General features: G+C 39.4%; 2 protein-coding genes across 12 annotated transcripts; one reads left to right on the forward strand and one right to left on the reverse strand.

Moving 5' to 3' along the window:
• Positions 1-2,138: 2,138 nt before the first annotated feature.
• Positions 2,139-3,405, reverse strand: LOC120080742. Its single transcript, XM_039035367.1, has 4 exons — positions 3,234-3,405; positions 2,829-3,152; positions 2,657-2,754; positions 2,139-2,575 (listed from the first exon to the last, which is right to left on the reverse strand). The coding sequence occupies exons 1-3, from the start codon at positions 3,294-3,296 to the stop codon at positions 2,659-2,661; spliced, it is 483 nt and encodes a 160-aa protein (XP_038891295.1). The 5' UTR covers positions 3,297-3,405; the 3' UTR covers positions 2,139-2,575; positions 2,657-2,658.
• A 2,824-nt stretch (positions 3,406-6,229) lies between these two features.
• Positions 6,230-21,685, forward strand: LOC120080848 (pentatricopeptide repeat-containing protein At2g13600-like). Of its 11 annotated transcripts, none has more exons than XR_005482658.1 (4): positions 6,230-8,886; positions 20,261-20,499; positions 20,583-20,765; positions 20,873-21,685. XR_005482658.1 is itself a non-coding variant. In XM_039035500.1 (2 exons), the coding sequence occupies exon 1, from the start codon at positions 6,780-6,782 to the stop codon at positions 8,835-8,837; it is 2,058 nt and encodes a 685-aa protein (XP_038891428.1). In that variant the 5' UTR covers positions 6,230-6,779; the 3' UTR covers positions 8,838-8,886; positions 20,873-21,685. The 11 variants fall into 11 exon arrangements, 1 of the variants encoding a protein (XP_038891428.1); XR_005482661.1 differs by having other exon boundaries at positions 20,583-20,654; XR_005482657.1 differs by having other exon boundaries at positions 20,261-20,444.
• Positions 21,686-22,179: the final 494 nt, after the last annotated feature.

The following is a 22,179-nucleotide window of genomic DNA, read 5'->3' on the forward strand; positions in this document are numbered from 1 at the left end:
TTCATCATAGTCTTACTATGAGTAAACCCCTTCTCGGGCCAAGAGAAGGTGTAGCGCCACATTGTTCGAGTCTTAGAATCAGCCCTTAAGGGAGCAATTTATCTACTTACCCTTGAAACGGGAAAGGAGTGAATTCTATCTTATGTAGCTGAGTTCCCAGCTCCTCAATTAGACGAATCCTAGTGGTAGGTTTGAGTCGGCGATCTGGCCACTCGCACCCATGCAAATCAAAGGACCGTTCTCATAGGCAGGAGATCCCAACTCACTTAGGATTAAGGTCATGTTACCAATGGTCATCCTTGTGAAATGAAAGTCTCTGTCATGAACGACTTTATATAACGAGATTAAACATTTCGTGGTTCGGTCTTATACAAACTCTTTTGTATAGAACATCCCCGCTCATATGTCTAATACATTAATAATTAGGATCAGACCATTTGTAACACATTACAATACTTGTAACATCTACAAAGCGGGCCACACTCGTAGCGTCATCAAGATAAGGTATCTCTCCTTTATCCATATACTACAGACCATTTAGGTTATCACTTAAAGCATGATCCACTTGTATGTCATCACATACATGCTTAAGTTACAACGATAACCAGGGATTTTAGTTTATTGGTTTATGGTTAATGCAACTAAAATATCTCATATTTCAAAGACTAGTGAATAAAATATCTCATATTATTACATCACAAATAGTTTGTTCATACAGATGCTTATAAACTATGGGACCCTACGAGATTTAGAGCATCAACCTCAACAATCAGGTTGAGTTTATTGATTGTTATTAGGTCTACGTGCGAGATAATCGATTGGATGATATTGTGAATCTTCACAAGAAGGAATGCACGTGTAAGGAATTTGACTCACTTGGTATCTCGTGATCGCATGCAATTGTGGCTGCCAAGGAATGAAACATACCCATTAAGAGTCTTTGCAGTCGATTCTATACAATGGACTCTCTAATGACTGTGTATGTGGAGCCTATAAATCCACTCGGGCACATATCTAAATGGAAGAGAGCTCCTAGATATGTAGAAAAGACTATCATTCCTCCAAAGTTTGTGGTATAAGTCGGGTGATGGAAAGTGAGAAGAATACCATTTAGAGGAGAATTTCACAAACAAATAAAATGTGGTAGGTGTGGGAATTATGGGCATAATTGCCAAAATTGTAGCGAACTGCTGACAACCGTGCGACGTATTGAAAATGGCAGAAACCGTGACTCAAATACCTCTCATCAAGTTTAGTTTATAACTAACTTTATCTTGTAACGGTCTGTTGGTATGTGTTATAAATACCATTGATCAAAAAACAAAGAAGAGTTTTTCATACTTTCTATTTTTTCTGTAAACAAAAACAAGTAGTAAGCAATCTTCAAGTGAGAAAGAAAGTGAATCTTTTTGCAAATCAGAAAAACACAATCTTATTATCAAATCAATCGATTTTAGAATATCGAGTTGAATCGCGTATCGATTTTCTTCAATCGAGTAGCATCGAGTCAAAAGTTTTTCATCTTTGAGTTGCTTCGAGTAAAGATTAATATCGAACAAAGAACAGAAACTCGTCAAGGATAGAAGGAAATTTTCATCGAGTATTGAGCAGAAACTTATCGAGTATCGAGGATTTAGCAAAGCATTACACAACCATTTCTTCATAATCTTGCTCTCTCCCAAAACCTCGCTCTCTCAATCTCCATAAGTGTTGCTTTCCCTAAAAGTCTCGCTCTCTAAATCTCGTTCTCTTTCAAAGTTTCACCCTCTCAATCTCGTTGTCAATCAAACTTTCTCTCTCAAAGTCTCTTTCTCTCAATCTCTCCCTCTTTCAAAATCTCGCTCTCTTAATGTTTGAACTTTAGACCTTCAACTTTGATATAATGTTCTATATACCATTAATATAATAAAAAGAGTAATAGCTCAATTATACATGTTTTGATAAAATGTATAATATTGAACTTTGAACTTTGAACTTTGAACTTTGATAAAATTGTTTTATACATGTTTTACATACATAAAAAACACAATAAAAAATACATGTTTTATACACATAAAAAATACGGAGTATTCACCCACAATTAACACGCTAACTGCATCCTATATTCACTCATTTTCCCCTAAGTGAGTAGTAAGGATCAACACTAGCTCACCAAAAGTTCTAGTAATTTTATTGCAAAGATGCACAATCAAGCGACCCGTGCTGTATGTCTGCATTCATAGGTCGAGTGATTTTCCAACGAGATGTGGATAGGTTCGGCTTTGAACGATCCACGTCACAGTTGTGAAGTAGGGGTGGTACTGTGACAGTCAATGGCTCCAGCTAAGTCCCCAACTTCGTCATTGGTGTGTATGATGGAAGTGAATCGAACATGAATATATGGCCTCTGTTAATGTGACCATCTAGTGCTCACTGATGCTCATTGTTGTATACACGAAATCCACATCTGCCCATTTGACATCGAATTTACTAGTGACATAGTCCTTGTACGTGTCTTCATCCTCCCATACTAGGGCAGCCTTTAGTATCGTCTTATTCTTTATTTGTTTAAATACCCATGAACATTAAGGTGACTCTGCCAAATAAAATGAGAAGTTAAGTAACGAAATATATCATAGTAAAATGACTATGCATAACAAAATAGAACAAAATTTACCGTTACTCCAATTGGAAAAATGGTGAACTTGTGCATGCATATGTCAGGTCGGGTATAAACTTTTTTTTTTTCATAAAATGAAATAAAGAATTTATGGTCTGCACAAAAATTTACTATGTCAGTCAAAGTATAAGATATCCAATTGTAAAGAAGTCAAAACTAGGAAACTTACATCGCATTCAACCCACGAACTCGGTTCAATCAATTCCTTGAAAAATTGCTTCGATAGTGGCTTAAAGGAATTCTTTCGAACTTCATTATCAGGATTCTCATTTGTGATCCAGCCCATCATTTCTGTAAAGATATTAAGTGGAACGTCATGTGCTACGTTGTACCCGACAATCGCTCTGAATAGTGACGTAGGCACACCCGGGAGAGGATACTTAACCTTTTCAAACGAAACGTGTACCCTAGAATCCACACTTTTCTTCTTTACTTGAGCTGGAGGTGTATATTTATCAATACCTTTCCTTTTACGAGTAGTTCTTCGAGATTCCTACATAAACAGATAACAAAAAATTACTCATCAAGAAATATAAAAATATAAATAAAGATTACTGATCCATAAATTACTCACCAATGTAGCTCCTTCCGTGGTCGTAACAATATTAGAAGTGTCGGCCTCTAGGCTGTCAGACATGTCGGCCTCTGTATATGGTACGTCGATCTCTATAGGTTGGACGTCAGTGGGTGATGTTGTGGTATCGAGCTCTAGAGGGGGGATGGGAGTAGGTGAAGTGGTGGTAGTTTGAGGCTCTACAGGGGGGATGAGAGTATCAAAGGCAGTCGCATTAGTGGTATCGGAATCCTGAGATGGGATGGGTGACCTCTGTCTCTTATACACATCTAGATGTGTGGGATAAGTGACATCGTGGCATCGTCACTTGTATGTGGGATAGGTCACCTTGTCGTCTCCTCAATCATCGTGGAACCCTTCAATTAGTAAACTAAAATGATGAGTTCACGAACACTTTTAGTTGGGAAAGATCATCGTGGAACCCTTCAATTAGTAAACTAAAATGATGAGTTCACGAACACATAAAAACTAAACACATAAAGACATAAAATGATAGTAAATGCAAACCTTGCACAGAGATTGCAACAGTAACAGAATGGCCAACAATTGTCCTCTCATGTCTGTCATGTTTTCCTTGATCTTGGATACACAACTATCTAAACTCGATATACGGCCATCCAACCTCGATAGTGAGCTTTCAATGGTTTGCTAGTACGAATAAATAGAATCGTTAGGATTGGCTCCCTCCATGCAGGCAACACACTCAGGATACTTTTCATCCATAGATCACTCTCTATGGGAATCCGCAAAATGGACATCATGTGGGTTCAGCTCATCCTCATCGCGTACGTCCCCCACCACATCATGGAACATATCATCACTAGGTGTGTATATCCCTCCCTCCACCCTTCCACATTAAGCATCCTCGTGCTCAGAATGCTCGTGTTCATCCCCTCCCTCCACCCTTCCACATTCATCATTGTTACCTCCATGATAATCATCACCGTCACTTTCAGAACTACCCCCACTACTCGATCTACTGCCACTTTCAACACTATCATCATTGGCACCTAGATCGAATATAGGTCGTCTGTCCATCGGGGTATCCCGAAACTCCCTCTCAGTGTCGATCATGACAAGACCTTTTTTAACCTTTGTCTGCATTAACAACCCAATAAAATGGTTAGTGTTAATTTAACAACCAAATAAACATATTATGTATAGAGTAAACGTACATTGTTAGACTCAAATATGTCTCTCTCGAGTACTTTGAAGGACACTAAGTGGGAGCATGACCATCGTAATATGCAAGGCAAAGCCACCTTACTCCTTCACTCTGCAATGTTCCCAGCTATCGATGTTGCTAGGATCTCGTACGTCCATACCTAAATAAAATTTAACATATATTAAGAACGATAGTAATGTTAAATCAAACAAAACGATTATTATGTTAAGAAAATTTACCTGAAACACTTGTGAAAATCCACGCAAAGAGTACTTCACGACATAATTTTTATTTCCTTTCACCTTCATCTTGTATAAACTACTCTTATCATTCAATGCAGTCTTTAGGGCATCGATTGTCCTCTCCCAAATAATGGTACCCAAGTCTAGACTATTATAGTACTCTATGTTCTGAACATCCTTAAAACGTTTAAGGTCCACTACATTTTTCTGCTCGTTCTTTCCCATCATTGCACCCTCCGTGTAGTAGACTAATGTGATCTTCACAGCATCCTCATCATTTTCAAACTCCAACTCCTTGTATTTTTCTTCTGGTAGAGGGACATGTAAGGTGTCCTTTGTCACTCGATTATCGAAAAACTTGATTGCAAGTTCATATGAGGACTACTCATTCTGATCAACTCGCATAGGGGATCGCCACAAATCAGTCAACAATAAAAAATCATCATTCAAAAATGTGACGACCTTTCCACCAACAGAGAATGAGATTGAGTAAGCTCTCGTGCTCTTCACTTCTCTCAACAACACATGATGGATAATTGGGCTGTTGAACACCATGCCAATGTTTACAAATCGCTCAAAAACTGTTCTCTTGAACATCTCTAACTACCTTGGAGTAAACTTCTCCTTCATAGTCTTGTTCGCATTAGCAATGTGGGTCAAACTCGTTACTTAACTGGGAAATCGGTCGACTACAGGTATTCTGAAACGTGTTGACATCTTAAATCACTCCTGCATGAAATAAAGATTCAATCAATAAACTTCTTCAGAAAAAATTGTAAAAAAACATTATGTTTAAGTCCGCTAGAACCACTATCGCTGGTCTCGTTAGTATCGCTCTTGCTGGTATCACTCTCGCTGATGTCACTATCTTCAGTGTCGCTCTCTCTAGTAACTTTCACTTATCTCGCTCACATTCTCTCTTTTTACTCGTCTTCAACCACATAACACATTGAAAAAAAAAACCATAGGTTCACAATATTTCTAAACCCCAGAACGACCCACCTTTTCCGGTGTCGCTCTTTCTAGTATCGCTCTCGTCGATTTCACTCTCACTTATCTCGCCTACATTCTCTCTCTTTACTCGTCTTCAACCACAGAACACATCAAAAACCAAAACAAAAAAAAAAAACACCATAAGTTCATAGTATTTCTAAACCTAGAACAACCCACCTTTTCCAGTGTCGCTCTCGTCGAAAAAAAAAAAAACAAAAAAACCATAGGTTCACAGGATTTATAAACCCATAATGACCCTCAAAGCCCCATTACCGATCCGTTTAAGACATTTTCAGGCACAAATTAAAATCACTTAACGATCATATTTGATTTTTAGACATTAGTGGAATCTTTTGCAAGTCCAAATGATGGATTTTAAAACGCAGCGAAACCGTCCAGAGCTTATGAGTGATATGAAGCCGTTACGCTTGGGAAATTTGAAGAGTTTTTAGTTTTGGTTGGTTTTCAGTAAAAGGGTAAGAAGACAAAGAGGTGAGAATAATTTACGTAATTTAGTACGACGATGATGTCAGAATAGAATCAATTGATATTATTTTTTAAAAATGAGTCATTTGACATTTTAGGTAAAAAAATGGTCTATCTGCACAAATTTTCCGTTTCACGAATCTTTATCCCTTCTTCTCCGTATTGCTGCGCCAATCAAACCCACTGAACGGAGGTGCGGCGGAGCTGGACGGAAGAGGCACAAAGTTCCACGAACGGAGACGGATCCACCACCTCAAACAGAGAACCCCGACGGCAGGTCTGTCACCAGCGTCGAAGACCAGCGGGGGATCTGGTACGTAGGGGCGGCGGTACCCACGAACATAAGAGCAGAGACGCACGGTGGAGGACGAGTATATCTGTAGAGGCGGCGGTGACCGGTAAACAGTAGGTTTCGCGGCAGAAAAATTTGTTTTTCTCTAGCCTCTGATACCATGTTCAATTCTGTATATTGTTGAAGATAATTGTCTGTTTACAAAGGATATTACAAGAGTGTATATATCACATAAAGGAGACTACAGGAAAGAAGAGTATAAATTAGCCGAAAAAGAAAAATTCTAATTGGCTAATTAATAGCCAACAGTATGGTAATAGACTTGATAAGAGCATACCCATGAGCCTATTCTTTTCGAGGCTTATGGAATGGCGGGGAATGGATTGGTTAAACATCTTAGGGGTGAACTTCCATTTCTTGATTCATCGCCTTTTTCCAAGCTCTTGAACCAGTGTGCTCGCTTGAAGTCGGTTAGAGACACGAGTCGTGTTCATGCTCGCATAATTAAATCGCCCTTTGCCTCCGAAACTTTTATCCAAAATAGGCTCATTGATGTATATGGGAAATGTGGATGTGTGGATGTTGCTCGCAAGTTGTTTGATAGATTGCTTGAGAGAAATATTTTCTCTTGGAACTCCATCATTTGTGCATTCACTAAGTCTGGATTTCTTGATGATGCTGTCCACATCTTTGAGAAGATGCCTCAAGTTGACCAATGCTCGTGGAATTCTATGATTTCGGGTTTTGAACAACATGATTGCTTTGGTGAAGCTTTAATTTATTTTACTCAAATGCATGGTCAGGGTTTTGTCATGAATGAATATTCATTTGGTAGTGCTCTCAGTGCTTGTGCAGGTTTACAAGATTTGAAACTAGGTTCCCAAATCCATAGTTTAATATATAGGTCAAATTATTTATCAGATGTGTATATGGGCTCTGCTCTAGTAGATATGTACTCTAAATGTGGAAGAGTTGACTATGCTCAAAGTGTTTTTGATGAAATGACTGTGAGAAGTAGAGTTTCTTGGAATAGCTTGATTACGTGTTATGAACAGAATGGTCCAGTTGATGAGGCTCTTAAGATTTTTGTTGAGATGATCGAATGTGGGGTTGAACCTGATGAGGTAACTCTTGCAAGTGTTGTTAGTGCATGTGCAACTATCTCGGCAATCAAAGAAGGTCAACAGATTCATGCTCGAGTTGTGAAATGTGATGAATTTAGAAATGATCTTATTTTAGGCAACGCATTGCTTGATATGTATGCTAAATGTAATAGGATTAGCGAGGCTAGAATAGTTTTCGATCTAATGCCAATTAGGAGTGTGGTGTCTGAAACCTCAATGGTAAGTGGGTATGCAAAAGCATCTAGAGTTAAAGTTGCAAGATATATGTTCTCAAATATGATGGTGAAAGATGTAATTACTTGGAATGCGCTTATTGCAGGGTGTACACAAAATGGAGAGAATGAAGAGGCACTTATACTCTTCCGTCTTTTGAAAAGGGAGTCTGTTTGGCCTACACACTACACATTTGGCAATCTCCTCAATGCTTGTGCAAACCTTGCTGATTTACAGCTTGGCCGACAGGCTCACTCTCATGTTTTAAAGCATGGATTTCGATTCCGGTATGGAGAAGAGTCAGATGTTTTTGTTGGGAATTCTCTAATAGATATGTATATGAAATGTGGATCAGTTGAGAATGGTTGTAGGGTGTTTGAACATATGTTGGAAAGGGATTGCGTCTCATGGAATGCTATGATAGTTGGATATGCACAAAATGGTTTTGGCAATAAGGCCCTTGAAGTTTTCAGTAAAATGTTAGAATCAGGAGAGAAACCAGATCATGTAACAATGATTGGTGTTCTTTGCGCTTGTAGTCATGCCGGACTGCTTGATGAAGGTCGTTATTACTTTCGATCAATGAGTGCACAACATGGTTTGGTGCCATTAAAAGACCATTATACATGTATGGTTGATTTACTTGGCCGAGCTGGCTACCTTGAAGAAGCAAAAAATCTAATAGAGGAAATGTCAATGCAGCCTGATGCTATCGTCTGGGGATCCTTGCTTGCCGCTTGTAAAGTCCATCGGGACATCAAATTGGGGGAGTATGTAGTAGAGAAACTTTTAGAGGTAGATCCTGAGAATTCTGGGCCATATGTTCTTCTCTCTAATATGTATGCTGAACGTAGAGATTGGAAGAATGTTGTGAGGATAAGAAAGCTGATGAGACTGAGGGGAGTGATTAAACAACCGGGTTGCAGTTGGATTGAAATTCAGGGTCAGTTGAATGTTTTCATGGTTAAAGATAAAAGGCATGCAAGGAAGAAAGAAATCTACATGCTTTTGAGAACACTCTTACAACAGATGAAACAAGCAGGATATGTCCCGTATGTTGGCAGTAATGAGATTGATGAAGAACAATAGAAAGAACATGACATAACCTCATCTTATCAAATGGAAATGCTAAACCCAGGTGACTAGATTCTTCTAGCTAATCTAAATAAGAATAGATTTTATATTGATCCAATGCTAAAGGCAAACCATAAGTAAAGAAGACATGGATTCCTCTAGCTCTGATCAATATAGTGTTAGTCTAGATTGTTAAATTAGGTATTGGGTATGATATATTCTTTTTTTTGTACTTTCATTTTGTCCAATATCGTGAAAAATATTTCTTGGCTACCCCTATTTGGATGCCACATATTTTTCCATTTAGGATACTAATGTTCTTTTAAATAACAAAACTACATGGTCTCAATTCAATCATGTAATGGCTAGTTGTGAGAACATTATGTCGTTATTTGTACTTTTCTTAACTAACAATGCATGTTATGTATGCATGGAAAAGGCATAGATCACTTACCTCATTGGATGTGTCTTAATCAATCAATCATGCAAATGACTTATATTTTTTCATCTTGTTTGATTTTTTGAAATGTTTATGATGCTGTTTTCCTTGATTTTATAGGGAAAACTGAGATTATTGAACTCCATCCAATTTGCCTGTGTTTTTGGGTGATTTAAGAAGGAACAATTGGAAATATCTTTAAATATACAGAGAATAGTTTTGAATGTTGACAGTGTGGATGACTTGTGGTTGGGAGAACCATTTTGTAGCTTCATTATGACTTCCAAATGGTGTCAAACCAAATCTGAATTTTTTAATCAAAATGTATCTCTCCCTCCATTGAGGGGAGGGAAGCCTTTATTTATAGGAAAACAGAGCATAGGTTCTGTTTACATAACATAATTACAAGCAAAACTAACAAATTTAAAACAACAATCAATTCATAACAAACAACTATTAAACTAACTAACTATCTTTCAAAGATAAAGCTTCTAATTACACCATATTCCAACCCCCTAAAATCAGACTCGTCCTCGAGGATGACAATTAGGACGCCAACCGGAAGTCATCAGGACCAAAATGAGGTTTGAGATCACCAACATTGAATATTCGATTAATATGTAGGTCACAAGGTAACTCAATGCGGTAACTTGGTTTGGCCATCTGTTTGTGAATGAGAAGAAAGGTTTAAATGCAGTTACCCATTCATCCCTCGAGCTTATTCGGATCTGGTGGTATTCATTCTTCATGTCCACTCTTGAGAATATTAAGGCTCCTCGAAGTTGGTCAAGCAAATCGTTTATTTGAGGTATTGGAAAGCGATATTTCACTGTGATTCGATTGATAGCTCTATTATTCACGCACATCCTCTAACTACCATCCTTTTTTGGTGTAAGTAGGGTTGGCACTGCACACGGTCTCAAATTTGGTTGGATATGCCCTTTTTTGAGTAACTCCTCAATGTGTTGAGGAAGGATTTCATACTCCTTAGGATTCATCCTATTATGAGGTAAATTTGGTAGTGTAGCTTCGAAATTAGATCAATATGATGTTGGATGTCTCGCAATGATGTAGTCCCTCGGGTTCCTCTCTAAGTTGAGGGAATTCCTCAAACAATCTTTGCACTTCCAGAGGAACTTCATTTTCTTGGGTTTCTTTGGACTTTTCAGCAACAAGTCCTAGAATATCAGTCTCCCTTTTCTTCATCAAAATCTGGCCATTGATTGTAGTAAACAAGTGGCTGCTGTCTTTTTTCTTTGAATTTACTCCTTCCTCATTCTTTTTGTTCAATTGGAGTAACACCACTTTCTTGTCCATCCAATGAAATTCATAAGTATTTTCTCTCCCCTCGTGCAAGGTTCGAGTGTCATATTGCCATGGTCTTCCCAGTAGTATGTGACATACATTCATTTCTAACACATCACATGCTATTTGGTCTTTATAACTACTGCCAATTGACAAAGGAATGGTGCAAATTTCATGTACTTGTGCCTTGCCACTTTTCTTCACCGAACCAATCTTGTAAGGGCTTGGACGAACTTCTACCTTGAGGTTCAAGGCTGTCACTAGCTTCTTGGAGGCGTAGTTCTCACTACTTCCATTGTCTATAATCATGTTGCACACCTTTCCATTGATTGTACATCTTGTCTTGAAAAGACAATGTCGTTGAGGGTTGGGGTTTCCTTTAGGAGTAATTAGCAACCTTCGGAGAACACAAGATACCCTCTCACCATCATCCGGTTCAATGAATTCAACTTCTTCAACTTTGTCACTATTTTCAGTTAGGATTTTTTCTTCATCTTCCATGTAAGCTACCCTCTTCTTTTGAGGGCACTCACTGGATAGATGGTCAGCTTGGCCACATTGAAAGCATTTGCCTAATGAAGGTTGGTTATAAGGGTTTTGGGACTTCTTTTTGTTTGCTGCTTCGGCGCTTTTCTCTATGGTTCCTTTAGGGTTTTCTTTCTCCTTTTCTTTGGCCGAGGGTGCTGATGTTGGTTGGTTCATGATTTTATTTGAGGAATTCATTCTCCTCGTGGATGTAGCAAGAATTTCGATACTGTGATCGTATCGTTCGAGGCACAGGAAATTGCCTCCACCCATTTTGATGCATAGTCAACATCTAGTAGGATATAGTTGTAGCCATTAGACGATGGAAATGGCCCCATGAAATCGATTGCCCAGACGTCAAATAGTTCCACTTCCAAGATGACATTCATTGTTATTTTGTTTTTTTCAGAAATGTTTCCAGTGCGTTGGCACCTATCGCATTTTATGACATAGTCGCACGCATCCTTGAATAAGGTAGGGCAATAATATCCACTTTGCAAGACCTTCACAGCAGTGCGCTGACTTCCAAAGTATCCATCGTAAGACGATTCATGGCATTGACATAGGATGCTATGAAATGCCATTTTAGGAACACATTGTCTTAGGATATGGTCAGGTCCCCTTTTATATAGGTTGGGTTCATCCAAATAATAGAATTTACAATCATGCATGAGCCTTTTCTTTTGTTGAGAGGTATAATCTTCTGGGAATTGCTTGCCAACAAGAAAGTTGACAAATTCTGCATACCAAGACAAATATTCATCAACTTTTAGCAACAGTTCGTCAGGAAATGAAGCGTTCACAGAAGGTTGTACTCGATCATTTTCATGATGTTCAAGCCTTGACAAATGATCAGCGACCTTGTTCTCTGTCCCTTTTCTATCCACAATCTCGGTGTCAAAACTCCTGTAGTAATAGGACCCACTTAATCAACCTTGGTTTTGCATCCTTCTTGGTCATCAAATATTTGATAGCAGAGTGATCAGTGTAAATGATGACCTTTGATCCTAGCAAATATGGTCGAAACTTCTCCATAGCAAAAACCACTACCAGCAACCCCTTCTCAGTGGTCATATAGTTCTCTTGGGCGCTGTTAAGGGTTTTACTTGCATATGCGATAGGATGAAGAATCCTTTTTATTCGTTGAACTAACGTTGCTCCCATCGCATATCTACTGGTGTCACACATAAGTTCAAATGGTTTTGTCCAATATGGAGAAATTAGTACAGGAGCTGAGACTAATGCTTTCTTCAATTTTTCAAACGTATTCAAACAATTGTTGTCAAAATCAAAAGGTCGATCCATCTCCAACAACATATTTAGTGGCGTGGCAATTTTTGAGAAGTCTTTGACAAATCTGCGATAAAAACCGGCATGTCCCAAAAAAATTCTCAAAGTCTTCACATTTGTTGGGGGCGGCAGCTTCTCAATGGCCTCGATCTTAGCTCGATCAACTTCTAGGCAAACCTTGTGGCTAAGAACAATTCCTTTGGTCACCATGAAATGACATTTTTCCCAATTCAAAACCAAATTTGTGTCTTCACACCTTTTTAAGATTTTCTCTAAATTCTCAAAGCATACTTCATATGTCTTCCCGTAGATTGAAAAATCGTCCATAAATATCTCAACAAAATCTTCGAGATAATCTGAGAAGATGGCCATAATGCACCTTTGAAATGTGCTAGGTGCATTGCACAATCCAAATGACATGCGAGGAAAAGCGAATGTCCCATATGGGCATGTAAACGTTGTCTTTTCATGATCTTCTAGTGCGATCATAATTTGGTTGTACCTTGCATAGTCGTCCAGAAAGCAAAAATAGTCATTCTCCGCCCATCTATCCAGCATTTGATCAATGAAAGGTAAGGGAAAGTGATCCATTTTTTGTCGCGGTGTTGAGTTTCCGGTAATCCATCAAGATTCTCCAACCGATAACTGTATGCGTTGGTATTAGTTCGTTGTTTTCATTGGGAACGACTGTCATTCCCCCTTTCTCTGGCACACATTGCATTGGGCTGACCCACGTGCTATCTAAGATGGGGTAGATAATTCCAGCATCCAGCTATTTGATGATTTCCTTTTTTACTACTTTCATTGTAGGGTTCAATATGCGTTGAGCTTCATTTTGTCCCAAGAAAGCATACTTCAGATGAGCTGGTAAACACCTTCAGTTCCAAGACGGGAGGTTGTTCCAGAGAAGTTTTATTCAATCCTTTTTCTTCCTCCATAGTCAGCGGTAGTATTCTGTATCACGGTCATTGCATTATATGATTCGACTGCGGTGTGGGCCTCCTCCTCTGATTCTTCATTTGTTCCCCAATCCCAGCTGCAGGACCATTCCTCATCCACATTGCATTAGTGTGCTTCATCCGGGTAGCTCATTGCCTTAATGATGTTGAACTTCAGCTTTTGACCGTTGACATTCATTGCAATTTCTCCTTTGTGCACGTCGATCTGAGCTCTCCCAGTGAAGAGGAATGGTCGTCCCAAGATAATAGAGACATCTTTATCAGCTTCATAGTCGAGTATGATGAAGTCTGCTGGAAGGATGAATCTATCAACCTTGACCAACACATCTTCCAACTTTCCTTCCGGATGAACAAGCGATCGGTCTGCTAATTGGAGGGTCGTTGATGTGGGCATGTGTTCTCCGATCTTCAATTGTTTAAAAGTTGACAAAGGCATTAGGTTTATGCTTGCCCCTAGATCACATAGTGCATGCCCAATATAAATTCCTCCGATTGAGCAAAGTATTGTAAAACTTTCACGATCTTTCATTTTTGGAGGAATGATCGCGTTGCTGACTTGCGTTAGAGCCAGCATCTCGTACTTCCCTATGCTTCTTTTATTGGTTATAATATCTTTCAAGAACTTAGCATACGTGGGCATTTGCTCTATTGCTTCCGTAAGGGATGTTGATATGTAGCTGTTTCAATATTTTCAAGAAGCGTTGTTATTGATTTTCATCGCTTTTCTTCTTTTTCAGCCTTTGTGGAAATGGAGGTGGTTGGGCTTCTTGTGTTGTTGATGTAGTTGATGCGGTTATTTCTTCGGGTACTTGTTCTTTCTCCTGAACACTTTCCTCAGACGCATAATCTTCGCCTTGTTGGATTTTAGATTCTTCATGCGATTTTCTTTTTACAACCTTTGCTGTCATGCGTCCACTTCTTAATGTCACCGCCTAACATTGTTCCTTGCCTTTGTCTCTCATATGGTGAGGAATTTCAGTGGTGCTGGGAAGTGCTCCTTGTTGCCTGTTCTTCAACTCGCCTGCAATTTGGCCCATTTGTACTTCCAGATTACGAACGGATGTTGCTTGATTTTGAAGAACTGTTTCATTCTTTTGAATGTATTCCTTCAATAAATTTTCTAAGGATGAGGATGACTGAGATGAATTGGTTGTCTGTTGAAATCCGTTTGGTCTTCGTTGAAATCCTGGTGGTCCATCTCCATGGGCATTGTGAGTATTGACTTGTGCTTGTTGCTGATTACTACCCACAAGAGAAATTCAAATGGTTTCTCCAGCCAGGATTGTATGTGTTAGAGAAAGGATTGTTTTTAATGAAGTAGACAGATTGAGGATTGCGCGGGCATTCCTTAAAGGAGTGAGGTTCTTTGCAAAGAACACAATTTCTGTTATTCATTTGGGCAATCGCATTCACTTGCCCGCCTTTTTCTCCCGTCTTTGTCATGCTCATCGCCTGCAACAAGTTTGTTATCACATTAACTTGTGTCTGCAGAGATGCGATAGCGTTGTTGTTCTGGGTACTGTTGGTTCTGGACCCATATTCATTTTCCTGCTAGTCGTCGTGATTCTTTGAGATCCAATCCAATATATTCTTGGCCTCAATGTAAGTTTTATCTTTAAATCCACCTGCCGCTGCAACATTCACAGCGGTTTACGATCCTGAGTTCAAGCCATTGTACAAGATTTCCATTTGGAGACAATCAGGGAGTCCATTATGCGGACAACCATTAATTAGTCTTTTGAATCTCGCCCACGCATCGCTCCTTGCTGAAAGTTTGTGATTAACCTTCTCCTCTTTGCATTTTCCGTTGGTGGGAAGTACTTTTTCATAAACTTCTCTACCACTTGTTCCCATGAAGTTATCTCCCCTGGTTCAAGTGAGTACGTCCATTTTCTAGCTTTGACGCTTGGTGAAAATGGAAATAGTGTAATTCGTACTTCTTCTGGTGTGATGTTTGAAAATACAAAGGTATTCAATATTTCGATAAAACTCCTTAGGTGAGCGTGGGGTCTTCACTGCGTCTTACCCCAAATTGCCCGGCCGCTTGAATCATTTGAAGCATTATTTCAAATCTTGTTCCATCCATACAATGTTTGCGCCCGGAGAGAAATCATACAAGTTGGGTGACGCATAGTCCTTGATGGGTCTATTACGATCATTTGCCAACAAAATTTGGTTGGCGATTGCTTCGTTGTGATTATTTTCTTCTCGTAGTTCCTCCAGGTGGTTCTACTGTTCGGCCATCTCACAAGCTCTATTTTGTCGTCTTCTTTTGTTGCCTCTTTGTCTTCTGTGAAAAGTTCTCTATTTCTGGGTCGTATACAAGCTCGGGAGTATTTCTTTCGCTCATACAGCGTTTATGCCTTTCTCGCAGTCAAGGTACAATACTCCAGAAAGTCGAAGTCTGCGAAGATCAATAAAAATAGCTTTAGCACACTTAGTTACCGCAATCCCCGACAACGGTGCCAAAAACTTGATGCGTTCTGTACATGTGATGAAATAATAATATTTATGCGATTTAACGCTCAGTTTTCTTTAGTCACACCCAATTGCAAATTTGACCAAAGTTCTTGGTGAGTCCAGGGTCGAACGCAGGGATTGCTTGTAAGCACGCGATGAAACTAAAAATATGATCTTAGCACGAGTTAAAATGTTCAAAGGATTGATCGAATAAACAAACTTAAACCTAAAAATTTAGCAGAGGATGGGGAGGAACCTGATATCTTTGAGTACAAATCAGACAGAACATCACCGGAGGACGCGAAGGAGATTGCGAATCTTTCCTTAAACTCATTGGCTGGGCTGAGCTCACCAAAAACGATCAAGGTACGGGGAGTCATTGGTGATCGGGAGGTTGTTGTATTGATTGATGGAGGAGCAACGCATAACTTCATCACCTCGGAGTTAGTCACGGAACTGCAACTGCCAATATCGCCCTTCGAAGGATATGACGTAGTGTTGGGCTCGGGGGGATCCGTTCAAACTGCCGGAGTATGTAAAGGTGTGTATATCGCCATTTTCGATTTATCAATTATACAAGATTTTCTCCCTCTACCGTTGGGCAGCGCGGACGTTATCCTGGGAGTAGTGTGGCTGGAAACTCTTGGGTAGATCATTTTCGATTATAGACTGTCAACCATGGAATTCAAAGTTGGGGAGTGGACAGTCCAATTGCAAGGAGACCGAGGCTTGGTTAAGTCACAAATATCCTTGAAATCCATGGCCAAGGCAATTAGAGGAGGGGACCATGGGGTCTTGATAGAATTAAATAGCTTGGACCTGAACCAGGATAAGGCAGTAGAAGAAGAAGACAGTACAATTGGGACCATGGGAGATAAAATTGATGTACCTCAGGAAATTCAGTAGGTACTAAGGAAGTTCGAAGCAGTTTTTCAAACACCATCTGAACTGCCTCCACAATGAAGACAGGATCACACCATTGAGCTACTTCCAGGGGCGGGGCCGATCAATGTGAGGCCTTATAGATACCCACAATTCCAGAAAGATGAAATTGAAAGGATGGTCAAGGAGATGCTAATGGCAGGGGTCATTTAGCCAAGTCGAAGTGCTTTTTCTAGTTCGGTCTTGCTGGTCAAAAAGAAAGATGGGAGCTGGCGTTTCTGTGTCGACTACCATGCCTTGAATAATGCAACCATCCCAGATAAGTACCTTATTTCCATTGTTGATGAATTATTAGATGAACTATACGGTGCCACAATCTTTTCAAAAATTGACTTAAAATCAGGGTATCATCAAATCCGAGTTCACCCAAGGGACATCCACAAAACCGCTTTTAGAACACACGAGGGCCATTATGAGTTTTTGGTAATGCCATTCGGGTTGAGGAATGCTCCATCTACTTTCCAAGCCATCATGAATGAAATCCTCAAACCATATCTTCGTTAATTCGCGTTGGTCTTCTTCGATGACATTTTGATTTATAGTAAGACATTGGAGGAACACATGAGCTATTTATCAACCATCTTGGAGGTATTGATCGAAAACCAGCTGGTAGAAAATTTGAAGAAGTGTCAATTTGGGGCAATGAGCATTGAATACTTGGGGCATATTATTTATGCACAGGGGGTATCGGCCGACCCATCCAAGTTGGAAGCAATGAGCAGTTGGCCTACACCACGTAATGTGAAGGAATTGAGGGGCTTCCTCGGCCTCACAGGCTATTACAGAAAATTTGTGACCAACTATGGTGCCATAGCCTTGCCACTGACTCAATTACTAAGGAAGGGAAGTTACCACTGAAGTGAGGAAGCAGAGGATGCATTTCAACGTCTTAAATCCGCCATGATGTCTGTACTAGTGTTGGGATTACCCAACTTCAACAAGCCTTTTGTTGTAGAGACGGATGCATCAGGTGTTGGGGTGGGGGCTGTGTTGATACACAACAAAAGACCATTGGCGTATTTCAGCCAAGTACTGCCCCCTACTCATCGTTTCAAGGCAGTATACGAGCGGGAATTAATGGCCATGGTGTTTGCGATTCAAAAATGGAGACCTTACCTTCTAGGAAGACACTTCATAGTCAGGACAGACCAAAGCCTAAAATTTCTTCTAGAACAGAGGGTAATCGCCAGAGAATACCAACGTTGGATCGCCAAACTCATGGGATATGACTTTAGCATTGAATACAAGAAGGGAACTGAAAATTCGGCCGCGGATGCTCTTTCTCAACTACCAACCTCATTGGAACTTGGAGTGCTCAGTGTAATGATGGGGTTGAATACCTCTGTTTTTGTTGAACAGGTGGGTGCGGATGAGGAATTGAGTGGGATCCGGCAAGCATTGTTAACTGATCAGCCTGCTCCTACCGGGTATAGTATTAAGGGTGAATTGCTATGCTATAAAGGAAGGATCGTACTACTGGCCACTTCACCCACAATACCCCTATTATTGCATGAGTTCCACAATAGCCCCATAGGAGGATACCAAGGAAGCTTGAAGACCTATCAAAGGCTGTCCAAGGAAGTATATTGGAAGGGAATGAAGAAAGCCGTTCAGCAGTTTGTGGCAGATTGTGGAATCTTCCAGCAGGCCAAGTACCTATCCCTTTCACCAATGGGCCTCCTAAAGTCCTACCCATTCCTGACAGAGTATGGGTGGATATCTCCATGGACTTCATTGAAGGGCTTCCAAAATCTGAAGGATTTGATACCATCATGGTAGTGGTAGACCGACTGTCCAAGTACGCCCATTTCATCACCCTAAAACATCCATTTTCTGCTAAATCTGTGGCTGAAGTATTTGTTAAAGAACTCGTGCACTTACATGGTTACCCTCGAAGCATCATGTCCGATCGTGACAAAATCTTTACTAGTTTATTTTGGGAAGAGCTCTTCCATATGATGGGAACTCAGTTATGCAGAAGTACAGCTTACCATCCCCAGACGGATGGACAAATGGAGGTAATTAATAAAGGCGTCGAAACTTATTTGAGATGTTTTACTATGAGCAACGCTAAACAATGGGCTAAGTGGATGCCTTGGGTCGAGTTCTGTTATAATACCTCATTTCACACAGCTACCCAAGCCACTCCCTTCGAAGTTCTGTATGGTTGCCCCCCCACCTATACTCGGATACATGAATGGTTCTAGCTCAGTCAGCGAGGTTGACATTTAGCTGCGAGATAGAGATATGATGATAGCCAAGCTTAAGGACTCGCTACACAAGGCGCAACAAAGAATGATTAAGACGGCTAATGCAAAGAGGAGGGATGTGGAATTTGGAATAGGAGACTGGGTCTGCCTTAAGCTTAAACCATACAGACAGTCATCTATAGCCAAGCACAAGCATCCAAAGCTGGCACCACGGTTTATAGGGCCGTTTTAGGTGACTGATCGCATCGGGAAGACAGCATATAAGCTTGCATTGCTAGTCGGAACAGGTATCCACCTTGTGTTTCACATATCAGTCCATCGAAAGGTAGTCGGCTGCAATCTGCCTAACATACCGATTCCTCCTAATGTGACCGACGAGTTGAGTTTCATAACACAACCTACTGAGTTGTTAGGCATCAGAACTTCACCTTCCGGAGATCAACAAACAGAGGTATTAATTTGTTGGGAGAATGGAGATAAAACCGAGGCAACATGGGAGCTTCCAGACGTAATCAATGACTAATTTCCTGATTTCCACCTTGAGGACAAGGTGGCTCTTTGGGGTGCGAGTATTGATAGACCCTTAATAACCAAAGTATATGAAAGAAGAAAGAAAGGGAAGGAAAATATTGAGAGAATATAAGGGCTAGGGAATATTGTTAGTTAGAGGAGGAAAAACATAAAAGAGAGAGAGAGGGGCCCACGGGAAGGGGGGAGTTATTTGTAAGGGTCATTGAGGCCATGAGAGTCATTGGTAATTTTGTATCAATTCTCATATGTTGAGACTGATGGGAGAGAAGGGAAGCTCTCAAAATCTTCCCTACTGTTAATAAAATAAGGAAAGGCATTCCAACCTTATAACTTTGGTCTTCAATGAGCGTTTTCACATTCAACTAGAGCTAATGTTTTGCAACTTTTGTGTGGCCCTTGCATATCTTCGAAGGTCTATATTTTGTGGACTAATGCAGTTAAAGCTATTCTTTCTGAGTTGTGGATGGAAAGAAACCAAGGTATTTATCAGGGGGAAGCTTGTTTATGCGTTTGATTGTTTGAGTCAGCTCGCTTGAAGTCCTCTTGGTGTTCTCTTTCCAAAAGATTCAAACTGTTTACCATTCAAGATATTACCCGTAGTTAGGAGAGTTCCATAACTCCTTTTTACTACTTCTCTTCTTTGTTTCTTTGTCTACTTTATGCTTCATTGTGTTGTTACTTCTTATGGTTCTTTTTGTTCTCTTATATGTTGTATTTTGGAGCATTAGCCTCTTTTCATTGAGATTTTATTCTCTTAATGCAATTCTATTGTTTCAGAAGATTGAAGGTGCAGAGAAGTGTGCCCATTTGGCATGTATGTTCAAGAATTTGGGTCTGAGTGTCAGTTTCCTAATCAGCATTATGTTTCTCTCTCATACCTTGACTCAACGAAGTATTTTAGACCTGAGATTAAGACGTACACTGGAGAGGCTCTCCTTTTGTTTACCATGAAATTTTGGTGGTCAGTTTTATTATTTCAAATAGTCTTATCTAAACAAGTATTATTTCACATACCTGTGAGTGATTTTAGTCATGTTCTTTGCTATCGAGTTATCTACAAGGAGCTATTGTATTTTATCCCTATTTTTTCCCCTTTCAGATAGGATACTTGAATATTGCAAGAAACAGGGCTTCACAAGCTGCTATATATGGGCTTGTCCTCCATTGAAGGGTGAAGTTTCTAAATCTTTTATTATACTCACCCAGAAATCCTGAAAATGCCAAAATCTGATAAACATTTATGGATGCTATGACTATTTTCTCACGACCTTACTTGAAGAGGGTCAGTACGATTGTCCTTGAATTCTAAGGATGTCATTACTATTTTCTCTAGTTTAAGATATAATCATTTTTTTTTCTAACTCCTTATTTGCCATGTTTAAATTTCAGGTATTTATCAATGTTGAAAAAAGCTGTCAAGGCAGGCTATTTTGATGCACTTGAATCTCAATAGAGACAAAACTACTTTAAAGTGAGGGAATGAAGTCTCTACCTCCTTTTGACACGATGGTTGGCTTAGTGATAATCCTCTCTCCGAACTTTTTCTCCGGATCTACTCATTAGCCATACAAAAATTTTCTACTATTCTTGAGTTATGGAACGAAGAACATGGATGGACTATTACTTACGGAAGGAACTTTACTGAAGAGGAGATTGAAGAATAACTTGCTCTTATGGAATAGCCTTGTTGAAACTAGGGGCGCCTTTTCTCTAGTCACTGTCTCTTGATATGTGAATCGACCTGTCTGCCCCTTTACATCCTTGCCATGAAGCAATTTGGTCCGATTTTTATCCAAAAATTGATAAAATTCTTCCTTGCCACAATGCCAGTAGTACTGTGCTTCCCTCACATGGCTCTTTCCGTTCATTGTTGTGTCATCTATCATGTCGCCTTTGAGACATCGAGACGCCTTTTCATCGAGTGTCTTTGCAAAGCATATTGGCCTTCTTGGATACACTCATTGGCCAATCCATTCATTGTGGAGAAGAGGATTCTCTAGATGAATCCGGTCAGAGCTACCTTATGTTGGAAGGAAAGGAACAATATTCTTTTCAATGAAAAGGGAAGATCTTTCTTCAACTTTTTTGAACATATCCTACCTAGATTTGCCTATGACTTTCTTTAGTTCTTTTAATCATACATCTCTTTTACCCTTCCTTTATAAATTTCATACTAGAATGAAATTTGTTTCTTAAAAGAAATCTACCAAAGAAAAAATCGTTGTTGATCTCACTAATCTATACAATCATTTCTTTGACTAAAAAGACTAACAAAGAGTCTTATAGATATGGTATGTGAATGCTACAATTTGATAATGATGAATCTTAAAGCATCTTTAAGAAAATTCCAAATGCAACTCCTAATAGTTTAATAGTATAATTATTTTTTTTAATGATAAATAGCAAAATAAAATTTGGATGGGGCATAGAATTGGAAGAATGTAACTATTTCTTTCTTACAAAATTTAAGTCCAATTGCAAAATCCACTTTACAAGTACAATAGGTAACGATTGTACTTTGTAAAAATAATCCTTAAGTCTCATTGATTATAGCTTTTATTTCCTTTTAAAAGAACATTTAAAAGTATAATAATTGTGATAATTGTATAGATCAAACCTTCAAGCTCCCTAAAGTTTCAAGCACAAATTGAACTCTAAAGCTATGATAAATGTATAAATCAAACCTCAAACTCTCA

Source organism: Benincasa hispida, chromosome 7, assembly GCF_009727055.1.
Source record: "Benincasa hispida cultivar B227 chromosome 7, ASM972705v1, whole genome shotgun sequence".
Taxonomy (NCBI): domain Eukaryota; kingdom Viridiplantae; phylum Streptophyta; class Magnoliopsida; order Cucurbitales; family Cucurbitaceae; genus Benincasa; species Benincasa hispida.